Below are 18112 nucleotides of genomic sequence, written 5' to 3'. Positions count from 1 at the left end.
TGGCCGGGCCGGGCCGGGCCGGCTGAGGCGGGCGCGTGGTGCCCGCGGGTGGCAGCCAAGCGGGGCCACCCTCCCGTACGGGAGCGCCGCGGCGTTGGCGCTGATAAGGCACCGCTCCGAGGACCGGGCAGGAGCGGGCGCTGCGCAGGGCTCGGTGAGAATTACCGGCTGCGGCCGCCGGCCGGTACCGCGCAGCCGCCCGCGCACCGGGAGCTCTGCCCCGGCCGGGCTCCCCGCCCATCCCGCGCTGAAGGGTGAGGGCGCTCGACGTGCGGGGCGTGCAGATGGAAACATTTTACCCGTTGTGTTTTCAATTAAGTCAGGAAAGTTTTGTTAGTGGTAGCTAGTTAAGAGAAGTGGAAACTGGTATCTTCTTTCTTTTAAAATGTTCCTGCTGTAGAACTCAGCCTTCAGGGTTGGGCGTGGGGCCTTCCCTGATGAATGCCCGGCCTGGCACCTGCGAGCCTTTGGGCACCGGCCGCGAGCCTTTTTGGGTACGGCAGTGCGGGACTGAGTGTATCCGGACCTGGGGGGAAGGTAAAGGATTGGTTGAAAGCCATTTAAAACTCCGAGGTCAACAGAAACTTCTTAAGATATATGACACTTCATTTTTGTATTTTTAGAGCTACATCCCAAATGTTGTCACGGTCATCAATCTCTACTTGCCAGCTGAGCAACTGAAGTCTGTGGACAGACTCGTTTCTCTTCCTTGCCAGAGGCCAAGCACCCAAATGGGGTAATCTAAAGTTGCTGATCTTTTTGTGTGCCCATATCTATTCTTCAGGATCTGAGTGGACGTTGAATCTTCACTGATAGTGAAGGAAACAGAAAGTCCTATAAATTTCTGGTGCTTTGCAGTTATTGCTTGAAGGGAGCTAAACACAAACACAATGGTTGCAGTTGCTCCTTCAAAGAGCTGATTAGGGCAGTAAGTGGAGCATACTGTCCGGTGGATTTGCAACATTGCCAGTGACTTCAGAGCTGGCAAGGCAGGTTGTAGTTCATCAAAGTACACATGGACATCCAGAGTCCTGCAAGAATGTAAATGGATGAGGTTCTTGAATATAAACTGTAGACAGTAGTTAAATTCATGCTGCTCAATCCCAATTCTCATCACCTTTAATTTAAAAAAAACCAAAACCATAGTTTGTGTTGAGACAAATTATTTTTTGTTAGGCAATACATTCAAATATTGAGTATTTTGTAGATAATATGTTTAAAATAGTTTAAGTGATTGCATTTGGAGGTTTAGATGTATCTTCACTGTGGAAGTATGTGTATACATACATGTAAGGTCTCAGTAGCTTTTTTTTCCTTTTGCCTCCTTCCTGTGTAAGTAGCAGCCAGCAGAGGGTGTGCAGGGTAACGAGGAACCCATTGATTATTCAAGTCCATGTTTCCAGTAAACCCACAGGATTTATCTCCCCTTCTCTCTCATTACATAAACTATTTCCTCTTTGCTGAACTATTTTTAACAGGCTACCTCACTTGTAGAAGCTTGTGGAAGAGCAGGCACTTCTCAGCACATGTATATGTGATTAAAGTCATATCTGGTGGGGCAGGTTTGTTTATTTTTATCTGCTTTGCTTTTAAAGTAATTTTAACTTTGTTGTCTCTATAGGAATCAAAATAAATAAAAATAATTTTTCTTTTGTTTTTCTTTTCCCTTGGGAGGCACTGCTCTGCAGCAGTTTCACTGAAGTTGCCATATGCTCACAGGGAGGTCTGTATCGTTCCTGGTGCTTGAGAAAGAAAATCGATTGAAATTTTTAGATCTGCTGAGTTTGAGAAGTTGTGAAATACCTTGTTGTTTCAAATGTGCATAATTTTTTGGAAGTATATGATTGAAAAACTAATTATGAAGCCCCAAGAGGGCATGATTAGTCACTTGGTCAAATAGAATAGGGTTAAGCACTCAGTTAATGAATGAGTCTGGTTGACAGTAAAGTCACCCCCACCTCCACCCAGATTGGAAATATTAAGAAATATTAATATGTATGTATTTTTAAAATAACCACTGGTCATTAATAGTTATACCTTCTGTGTTACCATTATCTTGAATTTTCTTTTCCTTTCTGTCCCTGATTGCCATTTCCATCTGTTTTCTGTAAAATGTTTTGAGTTTTGGTAGTGTTTGATGGTGATAATACAGATTAGCAAGGCTTTACAGAGAAGCATTGGGGGTTAATGGTCAAGTGTTGTCTAGATAGGCTTCTAGGTACCAAGCAGAAGTAATTGTATGAAGTGAATTGTTTCCAGAATACTTTTCTGTCTAGGAATGTAACAAAAGCTGCACATGCTGTTCCTAATATAGGCTATTTTTGTCTTTATAACAGAGACTCTACAAGTAGGCTTAGTGATTGGAGATGGAAGAAGTTGTTAGATTGTAGTTGGAGATCAGCCAAATGTCAAAATATTTTCATCCAATATGTTCATTAAATTAGGTTCTTGGACAAAAGTAACAGGTTATTTCTGTTCTTTTTGTTTGGTTGGTTGTTTTTTTTTTTCCCTCTGACATCTCAGAGTTGATACTTTTAAAGAATTTTACTCATCAGTTAAGTAGTTTACAAATGTTTTGGGGTGTAATTCACTGTTAAAAAATCTTAGTGCAGTTATTTTCTCCTATATCTAATTTTTCTTCTATGGCCATGACTGCTCAGGGTTTTAATGGCAACATCAATTAATTTAACGCCAGCTTCAGGTCTGGCTAGCAGTTAATGTGTATGCATTCTTCTGAATGTTCACGTGCAAAAAGCCGTACTAAAGATGCTGTATTGGCTTGTTTCTTAACATTGCTCAATTAAACTGAGGACCTGATCTGAAGTTGTAACAATAACAAAGCTGTAAAGTTTAAAAGGCAGTGCTCCATGGGGAAACAAAGTTGTTCTTCAACATTGTTATCAAGTGCATTGTTTCTTTAAGGGTTTTTTTTCCTGAAAAATAGTTATGCTGCTACAAAATTTAGTAATTTTTACTGTAATGCAGTTTTATGTTAATTTCCTTAAAGATGAAAGTTGAGTTGTTTGATTAATAATCAAACTTAAAGTATTGCTGACTGTGACTGTGAACAGGGAAAGAACTCCTAATTCTTTCAGGCAACATTTCTTGCTGTCATAACTTCAGGGTATGATCATCTTACCTGATAAGAAGAAAGAGTGAACAAACTTCAGTTAAACAATCGAGCAAGGACTCCCTTCAGAAAATGGAATTTAGGTTTAAAAGTGATTTAATGCATTTTGAGCTTTTAGTAGCCATGTTGCCAACTAATCTCATGATCTGTGGGCGTCTTATAACTCTCAGGGATGTACATGCATGTCTCAAGGGAGTTCATTCACATTTAACATAGATTGCAACAGGAGACTTCCTCACCTACCCCATTTGCCTTAAATTTTCAGAATTTATCTGCTAGAAGTGTTCAACTATCACTCAAAGGCTCACTTTTTCATAGAAAGGCTTGCATATCTGGATTTTACTGATGTAAGATCGTCTTAGTCATCTGACTGTAGTTCCCATCTGTGCATCTTTTCATGTTCTTATTGAGATACTTAGAAAGCCAAGAAAAATTATGTGACTAGCCTAGCAGCTGAATCATTGTATTTTATGATGAATATCAGTGCTGGCACAGGAAATGCAAGATACTAACTCAGGTTTTTTCAAATGATTGAGGGAGGAAGAGGATTTGTAAACAGTTTGCAGTGTAACAATGGAATCTTTATCCAAGCATTTCTGTAATTTAATAATAATAATTTTGGATTGTGGTTTGGGGTTTTGGAGGACTTTCTATTTGTATTTATTTTCAAGAATTTTATTTTTCATTGCCTTTATGTAAATTACACATTTTGCAGAAATTGTCATGATGCCTTAATTTTCCATGTATCATAATTACTATTTCATTATATCCCATATATGTTAATAATTATGGATTATGTAATGAAAAATGTATACATATTTTCAAATAAAAGCCATAAAAAATTTATAGTAATTGAAGTATAAATTGGAATAGTTTTGGTTGCTGAGCCTCATTAAAAAAAAAAACCAACCCACAATAAACTCATTAACATTAGAAGAAGTTTTGATTTTTTAAATAGGCCTAAATATTACATTTTCACTGTATGGCTATGCTTCCATGTCTTGGTAACGTTACAGTCTCAGCAGCCAAAATTAACAGTAGTTTTATTTGGCATTATCAACCATAAGGCAAACTCCATTTTATTTAAACTTCGACAATAAAAAGAAATTTTAATCTTTTTCCCTTTTTTCCTGTAGGCTTAAAATGAATAAACAGTGCCCTTTTTAAAGCATGACTCATTCAAAAGTACATGATAAATGAGGAATTATTAATTTAATTGAAGTGATTCCTTTGCCAGTCATTGTATTGATGTGTACAGACTAATAATTTTCAATTCACAGTACAAAACTTGTGATCAAATACTCCTATTTTCCTCGAGATAGAAATCTTTGTTTTGCAACCAATTTGCACAGAATGTTTTCTAGTAGTGTCTTGTGCCTGTTCTTCTGTAACTACATTTTGGATTTCCAGTGCATTAAATATGTATGTGTGGGCTTTATGGAAGCAGTACTGCAAAAAAAGGGGAGAAAAAAGGCCAGAAAAAAAGGACTTAATATAATTTTAAGGAATAAAGAACAAAAGCCCATCAGGGTAAAAGTAGTAGGAGGGGTGTTTCATTTTACTCATCTCATGGAAAGCTTACGTTAACAAGAATATGCAAAAAACCCCACCAAAATGCTAGTACGAGCTACACACTTGTTTTCTTTCGTTATTGATCCTTTATGAGGATATTCCAAGTAAAGTAAAATATAGCAATATAAGATAAAATTATACATGTAATAGAAAAATATGAATCCCTTTATAATTTCTATTGATAGAAATTAAACATGTATAACAATTACATTTCAAAGACAGCAGTTTACAGGGCTCAGGAGAATAAGAGGCAGAAATGCTGGACAGCTTTATGTGCACTGTGCTTGCACTTTAAAAAAGATATTTAATTTCCTATTTAAAAGCATAAAACCATAGTCACAGTTCCAGAGTGAAATCCTTTGAAGAAAATTAGTGGGGTGAAAAATGTCGATTTTGCTGACAGTATGTACCCATTAGAAGAAGTGGTTTCTTTACTGATCATTTCTTGCTTGCATTTGTAAAGGTACAATATCAGTCTTGGGTTATTGTTTTACTGTGTATTTCTTTTCCTTCCCTTCCCTGACAGGACTTTGAAATGATATAAGGTAATTTATCTTTTGACTGGTTTCATTCCAGTAGCCTACTTTGGGATTATTTGGGCTTCCAGCACACTGAAGGGATGTTGCCATTTTCTAAAAAGCATTTGAATTGATATTTTAGTAAATGATTTTTAGTAAATCTGATACCTGTTCTTGGTTATTTGACCGGTCTCTCATGTAAGTGACAGAAACAGTTGTGTTACTGCAAAACTGTAAGTTGAGTTAAATGTGTTTCCAGGTCTCTCAACACAGCAAACTTCATTAGAAGGCTTTCTGCTTTATGTCTGAGAAAAACCAAGATGCAACGCAGGCACCAAAGTAATAGACGACCAATGGTTCCACTCGGATCACGGATTTTAACTGATCCTTCTAAGGTCTTTGAGCATAACATGTGGTGAGATGTTTCTTCAAGGGTGATTTTAATGTAATTTTGTATACTGTTTACTCTGCTGAATAATGGTGTGGGTGTATATAACAAGGTGCTGCCAGAACAGATACATGAAGGTAGCACTAGAGGAAACCTGAGACTGTCACAAGTAATCTGACAGTTACGACCTCTCAGTGACTTGTGTTAAAAGCTGCCAAGCTAATAGTTAGTCAAGGAGTGAAAGGCAAATATTATTATGGATCAGTAATCAATTAGGAGACAGAGGATCTAGAGATAAAATACTCCATGTTATTTAAAATGGCAGAAAGTTTCTGGGTACAATAACATTGCATACTGGATTAGCTCTCTAACGCTTACCACTTTCAGGCTAAATTTGGAGTTGGCTATACTTCCTTGGTCAAGGAAGCTGGAAGCTGTCTGATTTTTGTGTGAAGAGTGTAAGATTTGTCTATATGCAATGTAGTTCTTAAGCATCTTCCAGGCTTAGGGCTTCCTGCTAGGTGGATGACTCCTTTACATAAAATGTAAAATCAGTGTAAATGCTAATTGAAATGTAGGCTATATGATCAAGAGAGAAAAAGATTTTAAGAAAAGGCCACCCTTTTTCTGTAACATTGTTTTTTGATAAAACTGTTGGTTTGTTTGTTTTATAATTTTCTTCCAAAAAATTGATCATGTATAGCTTCAGTTTTACCTGCTACCTGCTACAGTCTAACACAGAGTTATCAAACTTTGATGCAGGTGGTTGGGATGGATTGTGAAGATGGAAGTGAAGAAACAGGGTTGTTCAGAAAGTGGATCTGCTGATGAATCTATGTAGCTCAGATAGGAAAACAGGTGAAATTGAATTGAAGCAGAAGTGCATGGAAGTTGTGAAGGTTTTGATAAATCAAGAACCTGGCTATGCCAGAGGGTAGGTCATTGTTTCTGAAGCTCATTGCATTGGCAGGGTTCTCACTAGGAAGATAAGGAGAATTAGGATGTGGTGGTAGTGCTAAATAGATTATACAGGGTAAGCATAAGATATTTGTCTTCTCTAACATTGATGTATTATGTCCTTTTGTTTTCCACTCATCATCTTTGTTAGTTAGTTCATAAAGTGGCATTCTTTTTGTGTGAATTGGCAGGGAGACAAGAGCTGCTACCATTGCTGCTAGAAATACTAAGTGAATTAAATTTGAGAACTAATGCTTTAGATGCCTATTGTGGTGGTCTTTTGTCATTTTGAGAGAGAAGTAATGAATGATGTTAAACATTGGAGCAAAAAATGCCTGCTTCTGTTCAGGTCAGTAATTGAACCAGTTTTCACATTATCACAGAGATAATTAAACCCTAAATTAGCAAACAAGGTAGCAGAAAAAGACTAAGTTGAATAGGCTGAACTGAAAGCAGCATTGTTTGATCTCATATCAGGCCTACTCATGTTAACAGTTCCTGGTGAGATTAAAATGGATAGCTTGCTTTGCTGCCTCAGTGTTGAGCTTAAAACACTTCTGTATTTAAACACTTCTGTGCTTAGAATTCTTATGTGTCCTGGGTTCCTTCCAGCTTGTATTGCTGAAGGAGCTGCCTCATGTGAAGCATCCATACTATGTAAATAAGTGCTGTAAAAACTATGCAATGTCCTCTCTTTTGTAGATTTTGATCAAGAAGTGCTGCAGCAGTACTGTTTGGGATCTACCATATAGAAATTTCAACAAAAGCACCATAAGGGACTTAAGGAGGGAAAAAAAGGCTGTTAATGAAGATGGAGGGCTTCAGGCACCTTTAGTATTGTGTGTAGAGCCCCTAAGGGCTCTGACAGACACGCAATGATGAATTAAAATTGATCAGCTAAAGATTACAGCACAGCAAGTCATCTGTCAGAAGGGCTGACTGTGTATTATTGCCATCTGAATAGTCCTTGGTTTCAGCTTGCTGGAATAGGCAAGGTCAAAACTGGTGATAGCAGTGAGGGAAGCAAGTCTTTCCAAGAGGATGTCTGCCTGGTAATGCTTCGGTCACTCAGTTTTATTCTACTGCAGCGTGTCTGTCAGAGCCATGACACTGCACAGGAACATTTGGTATATGAACAAATACAGGAAGGGGAGAGGCAACCTGCTGGGGACAATAATGAGAAATATTTCAGTAGAGAGGCGGAAATCAAGTCTGAGGCAAGCAGACAAATACATACCAATTAGTCTCCCACAATTAACAAAAGAGGAACAGTGAAGGTCTAAGAATTAAATTACCTATATGTCACCAACTACGGAAAAGGAAGATGCTCATTAGCTTTAAGAGACAATCAACTCTTTTCAAGTTGGCACCTTCTTCCTTTTCCCATAGTAGCCAATGGGATTTTAGTCGTGGGCTTTCAGTTAGCTCATTTCAGTAGGATTAGGATCTAATAGATTACCTGAATTATATTATCTAATTTAATCTGTTCAGACTGGACAATTTGGAGGGACAGCTGTTTGGCTTTTGAAAACGTCCTGCAGCACATTTTTGGGCACTCCCCATTGTGGTCTGATCCAAACCAGAATATGCAGGGAAGGCAGTTTAGTTATCAGGGTCAGATCTGGGCTTGGTTCTGTGACCATGGATTAACATAACGTTTAGGTAACCACTTAACACAAGTAGAGATGGCCTAGGCTTTGGAAACATTGCAGCACTGCTTGACTTGTCTTACAAATGTCTCATTCTGTTTTTTTTTTTTTTTTTTTTTTTAATGTTACCTATGTGTATTCCTCGGAAAAGTAAAATCCTGTTCGTCAATTCCACCTGTTCCAATTGAATAGGTGGATTATGCTCCCTGTTTCAGAACTTCTTTGCTAGTCCTTAGTTCCTCATCATAAACACTATTAATGTGAGGTGTTTCTTGCATTAGGGTGTTTGTTGGTAGGTCTCTTATTGTATTCAGCTAAATACAGTTCTAATGGGATGCTCAAAATAAACTCCTCTAAACACACTCAGTTTATAAGATACATATCATCCTGTTATTAATAAAAGAAATACATTTTACTTTAGTCTCTTTGCAGTTTGGACTTGTTTCTTAATCACTTGACTTTTATCTAATTAGTTATTAATTTTTATCTATCATACACTGAAACTTAGGCTTTAACTGTCAGTCTTCTTGTGGTTGTTTGCTTGCACTCAAAAAAATGAAAAAAAAACAGTGTAGCTAATTCATGACTGTTTTTCCTGGGAAAAAATATTATTAAAAACTCAATTGAAAAGCTGTTGCTTCAATTGCCTTCTGCAGGGACCACATGCAATGGTCACAAGAAGAAGAGGAGAATGCCAAGAGAAAAGCAGAAGAGAATTCTCTTGTGAAAGTTCAATCGGAAGACCAAGGTAACAAATTTCAAATGGTATAAAAAATTTTTAATGCTCTTTATTAAAACATTTGAAGATTTGTAGAATTCAGGAACACTCTTTTTATTTCTACATTCTTTTGTCTAAATTTTTAATTTTTTTTTTCCTTTATTACCTCAAAAGATCTCACAGTGGTTTTTCCTGAAAAACAGTCTCTTATTTGAACAGTTTTACAATTAGGGTGGCAGTAGACTCTATGTAGAACACGTGCATCACTATGGTGCAGTTGTTCTGACCCATTTTGCAGCCCTCCAGAATACAACTCCTACTACACAAGGCTTTTACAGAATCAAAGAGAATGAATTTGCAATCAGCTAGGGTGCTGGGGATGAAGATTCCCATGTACAATATTCAAATGCTTTTCAGTGATTTGGGAACTATTTAGAGAGCTTGTGTTTGTTCATTGCACTGTATTTCTGTTAAATGCCATGAAAGTTGCAGTGGTCCCAGCTGGTCCCAGCTTGCTGCCTTTGCCAGGCTGAGCTGGGAGTGCTTCAGGAATCCATGTGTTCACTTTGTGTGGAAGGTGTTCCAATACATCCTGCATGGTCTGCTCTCTAAGGAATTAAGGAGTTTTGTGCCTGTTTTCAGAAGGAAATTTAATGTATTCTGGATTTTTGAAGAGTGATAGCTCTGGTTTCAAACTGGCAAACTAAACCATAGACTAAATTCTCAGGTAGTTATGAATGCTAAAGCTGGAATATCAACTTGATAGTAGCAGAGAAGACTGGATTCTTCATTTGTTGTTCTGTTAGAAGGATATTCTGAAAGTGGTTACTTGGATATATGTGCCTCAGTTTACTTAGCATGTCCTGAATCTGCCAGATAGTGTCGTTATGATCCTGTTCCTTGGGGTAACTAAGGCATATGTTGGAGTTTATTTGAATTATCTGAGAATGTGCCTTGCACTGTGTGCCCTTCATCACCTTGAATACTCTGAGATTGTCAGCCTGCCTGTCTCTTACCTCTCACATTCTTTATCTACATACAGGAGGACAATGTTTGTTTTTCAAAAATTACATCTAATATCTTAATTTGTATAAAAAGCTGAAGAAGAGCTCATAATTAAAAAGTAAGCTGTGTGACTGTGTGCTCATGGAACCTTGCATTCCTCGTCTACAATCAATTAGAAGTTAGTTTGTGCTAGTGAGAAATAGAATAATCAGGCATTTGGCTATTGCCGTGAAACACGAGAATCCAAGGACATTTCCTATGAATGCCCCTCTGTTTAGAATTTGAATAGGTGAGCATTGCTGATAGTGTTCCTTCAGAAAGCTTCAGCTTCATTCTGCAAATGGAAGTACATTTTGGCCTATTTGTGTAAACAATGAACTAGACCAAGGCTAATGAGCAGGTTATTTTGGGGCCTTGAAAACTACAGTAAAGGGAAAAATGACAGATTTCAACAATTCTATTCTATTACTGAAGTAGAAGAGCTCTGGTGTGCCTTTTTAAAGCAAGAGCAGTGAAACTGAATGAACTCATTATACTACCTTTAGGAATTTGATTTACATATGAGCATGTGCAATTTCTTCTCAGGAATGCTTGCTAGCAGTTGAAGATCCTTTTATGGAGAAAAACTGATTGACAAAGAAAAGGTTTTTTTGTTTTTGTTTTTTTTTTTGTTTTTTTTTTTTTTTAATGCGGTTTGTTTGTTGTTGTTTTTTGGTTGTTGTTGTTGGTTGGTTGGTGGGTGTTTTCTTGTTTTTTCCTTTGTTTTTTTGGGGAGTTTTTGGTGGGTTTTTTTTTGGTGGTTGTTGTTTTGGTTTGGTTTTTTTTTTTTTTTTGGTTGGGTTTTTTTTTGTTTTGGTTTTTTTTCTTGGATGCTTATGTTTTTAAGTTATGTAATTTTTACATGCTTTGGAATATTTTGCGGGTAGGCTAATTAAATACACAAAATCAAATAAAAATTTGATAATACTGCATGCATGTTATTATACAGAGATGCAGGAATGACCAGTGCAACAACGCAAAGTAAAATGTTCCTTCACTTTGAACCCATGTCATTCCATACTAATACAGTTTGAAAGGCTGACTTTAGCTATTTCTTTCCTTCAGTTCTGAAATCTGGAAAACTTGATGTGAATTTAAGTACAAAGGCTCTGAACAGACTTGTAGGAAAATGGTGACTATAGCAAGGGGTGATAATAATTAAAGAATCTTTTGACTAGAAAGGTTTTGGTTTTTATACTGAAGCTGAGCAATCTATAAATGTGCAACTTAACCTATGGAAATCTGATATATATATGACCTCAGTCAACTCTGAACTTTTAATATAGAACAGGCCTGTATAATTACAATTACAGGGCTGGGTCCTGCCCTTTAATAATACAATTGGATATATTAAATGTTAATTTGAAAACGTTATGCAGATTTCTAAGACAAGGCATTCTGCCACCTCCTTACCACTTCCCACTGCCTGTCTGTGCCTCTAATGATAATTCTCAGCCTTGTTTACCTCTGAAAAGCTGTAGCAATTTAGAAAATAATATGTTAAGATTTAAAGAGAGCAGTAGAACTGCACTGTACATTTACTCTGTACATTTATATTAAAAGAATTAATGTGTTGGTGTGACTGAGAACAAAATAGGAAAGGCAGCACATTATATGAGGTACAGTCCTGCAGCAAGAGATGTCAGGGGTGGCAAGATAGTTCTGCAAATGCTTTGGAAATAAGGGGCAAAAAACAAGAAAAAAAATTTGTTTGGTACTTGGGAGGCATAAGGAAGAGAAAACCATCAACAAAAGAGACATTGAAAAGCTGTAATTCTTATCTTTTTATCAGCCTTCCTTTGAAAGGGTTAGCTAGCTCCAGTCCAGTGGCTAGCACAATTAGTGCTAGTGAGGAGGAGGAAAGATTTTGTTCTTGAAGTGAGAAAGAGCAGGTTACAAAGTACATCCATAGAGTACATGGATGAGTGGAAAAGCAGAAAAGAGAATATTTGCTTTTTTAAAAAGGGGGTGGGAAAGAAAGAAGTCAGATAATTGGTTTTAGTTCCTGGAAAAATACTGGAAGGGTACATCCAGAGCTTGCAGACATTGGGTTCAGAAGAACAAAGGAGATAAATACTGGCCAACAAATATTTTTTCAAGAATAAATCATGTAAAATCAAGCTTATTTTCTTCTTGGAGAAGGTTACAAGCCCTGGGGATAAGGAAAAAGCAGCAGATGTCCTGAAGTTTATCCTTAGTCAGGCTTCTGACTTGCTTTACTTGACATTTTCATAAGCAAGTTAGGCAAGTGAGAGCTAATGAAACTGCTTTTGGGTAAATGAATGCCTAGAGAGATCCTTTCAGAATGGAAGGCTGTGCTGGCCAGAGGAGTGTTTTATTCTGTGTCCCGTTCTGCTTGGTATTTTCATAAGTGACCTCAGGAAATTAGAGACTTGAAGATGATCTTAAGTGAAAATGTGTTTTAAGTATAGTGAAGGACAGGATTAAGATTCAGAAACATCTGTACAAATGCTGAAAAAATTATCTGAAATATATAAATTTGCTAAAATTAGTGCAGATTTCTTTGCTTCAAAATAATTCCTTGAGAAAAAAAACAAACTAGGTTTTGGAACAATTGGCTTGGTAGTCATTTTGCAGAAGATCTGAGAGTTGTGGTGAATCACTAGCTGAATCAGCAGTGTCACGCTGTTTCAAAATGGCAAGCTGGGAGTTATAAACAGGAGTACAACCTGGAAGCCTCATGAAATACTCCTTTTGCTCTGCAATGATAATGCCTTTGGCAGAATACAACGCCCAAAAGTAGTAAATCAATTGGAGAGAATCTAGAGAGGAAAAATTGAAATTATCAGAAGTCTAAAAATAAAAAAGAAAAGAGTTTTAGACAATCTAGAAAAGAGATTGTTATGGAGGCATAGTAAAATACTTGAAATATGTAAATAGGTGTTGCAAAGAGAAAAGAGAGTAATCTTTGCTTTGTCTGCTTGATCCCTAGCTGGGACAAGAATTGCTCGACCTAATTGCAAGATGGAAGTTCTTAGGTAGACAGTGGAAAAGGTTTCTAACTGTGTAGAAAATTAAGGACTGTAATATATTAGTGAAGAAAGTTGTATGTGAAAGGCAGTATTTTAAGAATAAGTTGGACAGATGTTTGTGGAGAAGTGATATGAATTCCCTGTGTGAAATCCCTACCAGTCCTACTTTCTGACATTCTGACACTCAGTTAGAATGTTTTGTGAATTAAAAGTGAACACAAAAGTCTGTTGTAAGACTATGAAGTGTTTTGAAAATAAGAAAGCAAGTATGTTCCTTCTGTATTGTTGAATGCTTAAGTGTGAATTACTGTCTATTTGCTATGCAGTAGCATTTATCAGTCCAGTTCACAGAACGGGAGGTTTTTTGGTTTTTTTTTTGATAGGTGATGAGGTACCAACAAATGTGCAATTGATTATAGAATTTCATAAAGCATGAAAGAATTTCAATTTACTAGTTCTTAAATAATTGAAAAGATGCGTTGTTTTTATAATTTGAGACATGAAAGCCTGTCTAAGAATCTTCAGATTGTGTATTTTGGTGGTGCTGTTCTATGATGTCACTACACTTTTAAAAATATGCTGTAAGCCTGTCAACCCCTTCCTTAGTGTCATGAAATCTAATTAAACCTTCATAGGAGTTATTTTGAGCACAAGTTAAGGTGAGGCACAAAATTAATGTGTTTTAATTTAAATGTACAATGTGTAGAACTATGAATTTTTAAACTGTATATTTTGAGGTCCAAATTATATGTTGCTTTAGAGTATTTTCTAGCTAAGCTCATATTCACCAAGATTTTCTTCTGTTTTAATTTCAGATAAATATGAGAGAGAAGCCAGTAAATATTGGAATGAATTTTACAAGACACATAAAAATAACTTTTTCAAGGATCGCAATTGGCTGTTTCTGGAGTTTCCAGAAATTCTTCCAGAAAAAAGGAGACAAGAGTTCAAAACAGAAAAAATATCTTTGGAACACACAAAAATAAATAATGACAACAGTTTTTCACTCAAAAATGGAATGTTTGAAGAAGAAGAAAAATACCGGGAAAAAAATTATGGATCTGGTTCTACTGCTGTACAAGGATATGTATATAATAAAAATGAAGTAAAAGCTCTTACTGCCAATCCTCAAGATAAAAAGTGTGGAGAAGAACTTGGCAAGGTAGAATCCTTCCCTGGCTCCGATGCCACTTACCGAATATTAGAGGTAATGCACTGCAAATGTTCTGCCCATCTACAGAACTTCATGTAATTACTCAAAAATCTTATAAAGACCCTTACTAAGTATCAAGAAAGCAAGCCTTTGGAATTTTACCTACTACATTCATTTATGGCAGAAACTTTCAGAGAAACCTAAATCTAGACTTGGTTTTCCCTTTTCAGTTTTTTCCAAATCAGAATAGGGCTAGATGGTCAGATTCCATTTTCATTGGAAGTCAGGTTTCTTATTCCTAAGGACAGGTGTGAGTTTAAGTGCTTTGTCTCAAAGTGCAAGTACTTGCTACATTCTTGCCAAATGGTGAAATTGGACAAGAGTATTGCATTTTCTTATGCAGTTTGAGAGACTGATTCTCTTTTAGCTTCAGAAAGACGTTGGGGAGAAATGTGATCATGTAAATTATTTGAGAATTGTGGTATTAGCTGATTATACCTTTTCTGTCCAACATACCTTCAAGTCTAATGGGTTCTACTGGCCAACTAATTTAAGACAAAAAAACCAAAAAAAAAGATGTTATTTGCTTATTTATTTTAACTTTATCTTTCTCTTCTGATTTTAGGTTGGTTGTGGAGCTGGAAACAGTGTCTTTCCTATTCTGAAAGTTCTATGGTAAATTGTGTTGGATTTCCAAATATGAATGTTATATTCATATCTTCATAACACCAAATGTTGGTGCTGGATCAGTGCTGCAGGAAGCATTGAGTGAACCATTTTACAGCCCTAAGATTCTTAGTGTGTCAAACCACAGATAATATTGGTGGCATCAGTATAGGATACTCCTCATATTGCTCCACCCTGGTCTTGGGGGATCATATTTGCTGACAAAATTTGTCTTTGGGTGCATTCAGGCTGAGTTCCTGTAGTTCATCTCAGGCAGGTGAAATATTCTCTTGTCTTATAGATCATGTAAAGCTACCAGGTATCTCTTCAAAAGGCCAAAATTATAGAGACCATAGATAATGGCATGTGATCTACTAGAAAGAAGTTCTATTTTTTCTGAATTGGCTGGTATATTTGTCACGTTACTTGTGGTTTTAGTGTCAAGGCACAAGTCCTGTGTCACATTACTTAATTCATTAGAATATCTTAATCCACTTAGCTTCCAGTTTTAGAAAAATCTGTTATGACAGCTTGTCCTCCCATCCATGTAGGCAGGAAGGTTTTATTGGAAACGCTATGTATATTTCAAGGATTGAAATAGATTTCTTTTTATTTATGCCTTTAAGAGCTTAAGAACAACTCAATTAGATATTCTATCAATGAATTCTGATTGCTAGTATCACCATTATACAAAATTCTCCATTTTGCAGATATGGAAACGCAGCAGGAGGAATTAGGTGGTGCACCAGGGTCATACATGAAACTTGTGTTAGCAATGCATCTTCATCCCACAGCAAATGCTTTGCTTTAGACAGCATGTAGTGAAAGGAGAGCCTGGTTTCATATGAAAACTTTGAAAGGAAGCCTATATAGGAAAAGATATCATGTGGCTGTGTTGAAAAAGATGAGACAAACTTTTGTGTTTTCCTCACAGGAGGCATTAGTCATAGATTGGCATTTCTGATAATTAAGAATCTGCTCGTTAGGTATTTTTCCTGGAGATCTCTATTCATGTGTAAATCCTTCAGTCAATCACATTGGTTGATAGATTGAACAACTTGCTTGTTTGTCTTGTATATGACCTAATGGAAAGATCTCTTATCTTTAAGCAGGCTTGACATTAGAGAACAGTTGGCTTTACTCTGAATTTATTAATATAAAAATTGCCATTCTGGCAGTTACATGCATATAAAATAAGATATCTATATGCATATAATTATATGCATGTAAAAACAAGCCAGTGTCAAGCAAGTGTACCCGGGCTACAAAAGAAAGTATCACTAAACTTAGTAATGTAACTCTTAAACCTCTTCCCCCTGCCTCCCTTAAAATTTAGGTTAGTGCTTTTTAATACAGTTTGTCATGAAAACACCATCCAGATCAAGCCATGTCTTTGTCTTAAGTGGACTTTTTACATAATTCCTATTCTGCTCTAAAAAAAAATAAAAGAAACCCCCAACATTCTAACAAGTCTGTTAGGTAATCAGCTTAATCTTTCCCAAGGGACTGACTGGGTCCAAAGCCTGGCTGCTTGTCGTCATTCATAACAAATATGTAAATTCATCACTTATCATGGTGGTCACAGAGCTGATAAAGGTTTTGTTCAGCAAACCAAACAAGCATAAAGTATATTTTGTTCCAGAAGCATTCTCCTGTTGAGCCTTCAGAAGTCACTAGCTTAGCTGTGTATACTGTGAGATCTTACAGGCACTGGCAGTTTATTGACTCCCTTCTAAAGAAGCCATCTAACCAAAAGCTTAAATATATTTTTAATTATTTAAATTGATCATGAGTTGATCATGAGGTCATCTCTTAGTGGGTTTTGAGTAGCTTTCTCAGTTTATCCTTCAGAGGTAAAAAAACTTCTCCCTAGAATTACTAGTATCTGATGAATGGTACAAGGAAATCTGCAGCTGGCTGAATCTTGGATGGGAAGAGAAGGGAAAACAGTGCTACAGGAAATTCTTACTCATCCTAGCTGGAAAACAAGGGAGATAATGGAGTACAATAACCAACAATGCTTAATCAAATCAAAAGAACAGAAGGTGATAAATGGAACCCCAAACTTCTACAGAACTGGATGACTTTTGCAACTCTCCATCCCTGCCCAAATCATATTGCTAACTAAACTGCATGCATGGGCTAACAATGCAGTGCTCCTGTAAGAAAATGTGACCTATTAATGTGCATTTATGCATTACAGCACCAGGACATTGTCATCAGTTCTGACAGCCCTCTGTGACCTTTTTTCTTTTCCTTTTTGCTTCCTCACAGACAAGGCTATAATTCTTTTTGTACTAGCTGTCTGTTGGTATTCTTATGAATTTGTCTGCCCTACTGGTTCATTACAACCTATGTGGCTTTCCATCTGCTAGACATCAATAAAGCATGCTTGATCAAACCCGTGGAGAACCCCAGAGAACCCTCTGAAGTTTCATGAACACTGATGTAGACTTTCATCTTATACATTAATAATTTTCTAACTGATGTTGGTTTTGTTTTCCTAGCAATACACCTGGAACCTTTCTATACTGTTGTGATTTTGCTTCAGGAGCAGTGGATCTGGTAAAGGTAATTCATGCACTCGCTTTAGAGTACCTTACAAGCCTGTAATTCAGGAGGCTGCCAGGAAGCCATCTTCATGAAAAAGAATGTGATGGCTTTGACAACTTTTAACTGAAGTTTTCAATATTCCAAAGAACAAAGTCATACTGTATGCAGAGAGGAATGAATACCATCAGTGAGCTTGCTTCTCAGCTTGAGTAAGATACCAGACAGAATAGCCTTTTATATGAGATGTTTTACAATGCAGAATAATTGAAGAAAAAATGTTTCTTGAGTCACAGTAAACGTATTAACTACTACTGTTCTCTCTGTGCCTCTTTTCATCTTTTTCCTTACAGTCACATTCGTCCTACAATTCAGCCTGGTGTTCTGCCTTTGTTCATGATGTGTGTGATGATGCTTTACCCTATCCTTTTCCAGATGAGATCCTGGATGTCATTCTCCTTGTCTTTGTGCTCTCTACTATTCATCCTGACAGGTAAATGAAGACTAAAGGGCAAAGCAAATGGGTTAAATCTCTTTTTTAACTGAAGGTTTTCAATAATAGCAAAAGAGGATGATTAATCTTTCATGTTATTTAATAAGCTACAGCATATATAAGGTATTTTAAATGCTGTTTACCATTTTCAGACTTCAAGAGAAAAGCTGATCAGGCTAATTATAATTAGTCAGTCTCCAATCTCCATCAAAATACAAGGGATATATTGTAACTAAGTACTTCTCTACTAGAAGTGACAGATTCAAAAAAAGGCAAATTAT

The 18112-nt window shown here is 36.7% G+C and overlaps 1 protein-coding gene across 15 annotated transcripts in view; it reads left to right on the top strand.

Annotated features, from left to right (window-relative positions):
- The first annotated feature begins 15 nt into the window (after nt 1-15).
- Nucleotides 16-18112, top strand: part of METTL8 (methyltransferase like 8) — a 30220-nt gene continuing 12123 nt past the window's right edge. For 3 of the 15 annotated variants that reach the window (XR_005257505.1, XR_005257498.1, XM_038141763.1), the window contains exons 1-8: nt 404-537; nt 624-736; nt 5480-5635; nt 8871-8962; nt 13785-14176; nt 14748-14797; nt 17296-17359; nt 17692-17831. Coding sequence is in view for 1 of the 15 variants with exons in the window: in XM_038141763.1 (XP_037997691.1) it covers nt 442-537; nt 624-736; nt 5480-5635; nt 8871-8962; nt 13785-14176; nt 14748-14797; nt 17296-17359; nt 17692-17831 (1103 nt within the window). In the remaining 14 variants the exon portion in view is untranslated. Of the gene's footprint in view, nt 255-400; nt 538-623; nt 1563-1674; nt 5666-6370; nt 6543-8870; nt 8963-13784; nt 14177-14747; nt 14798-17295; nt 17360-17691; nt 17832-18112 lie in introns of those variants that run through there. The other 12 variants (XR_005257501.1, XR_005257499.1, XR_005257495.1 and 9 more) reach the window with 12 other exon arrangements.

Source organism: Motacilla alba, chromosome 7, assembly GCF_015832195.1.
Source record: "Motacilla alba alba isolate MOTALB_02 chromosome 7, Motacilla_alba_V1.0_pri, whole genome shotgun sequence".
In the NCBI taxonomy this organism is placed as follows: Eukaryota; Metazoa; Chordata; class Aves; order Passeriformes; family Motacillidae; genus Motacilla; species Motacilla alba.
Note: the sequence above shows the minus strand (reverse complement) of the source record. Positions and strands in the feature narration are given on the sequence as shown.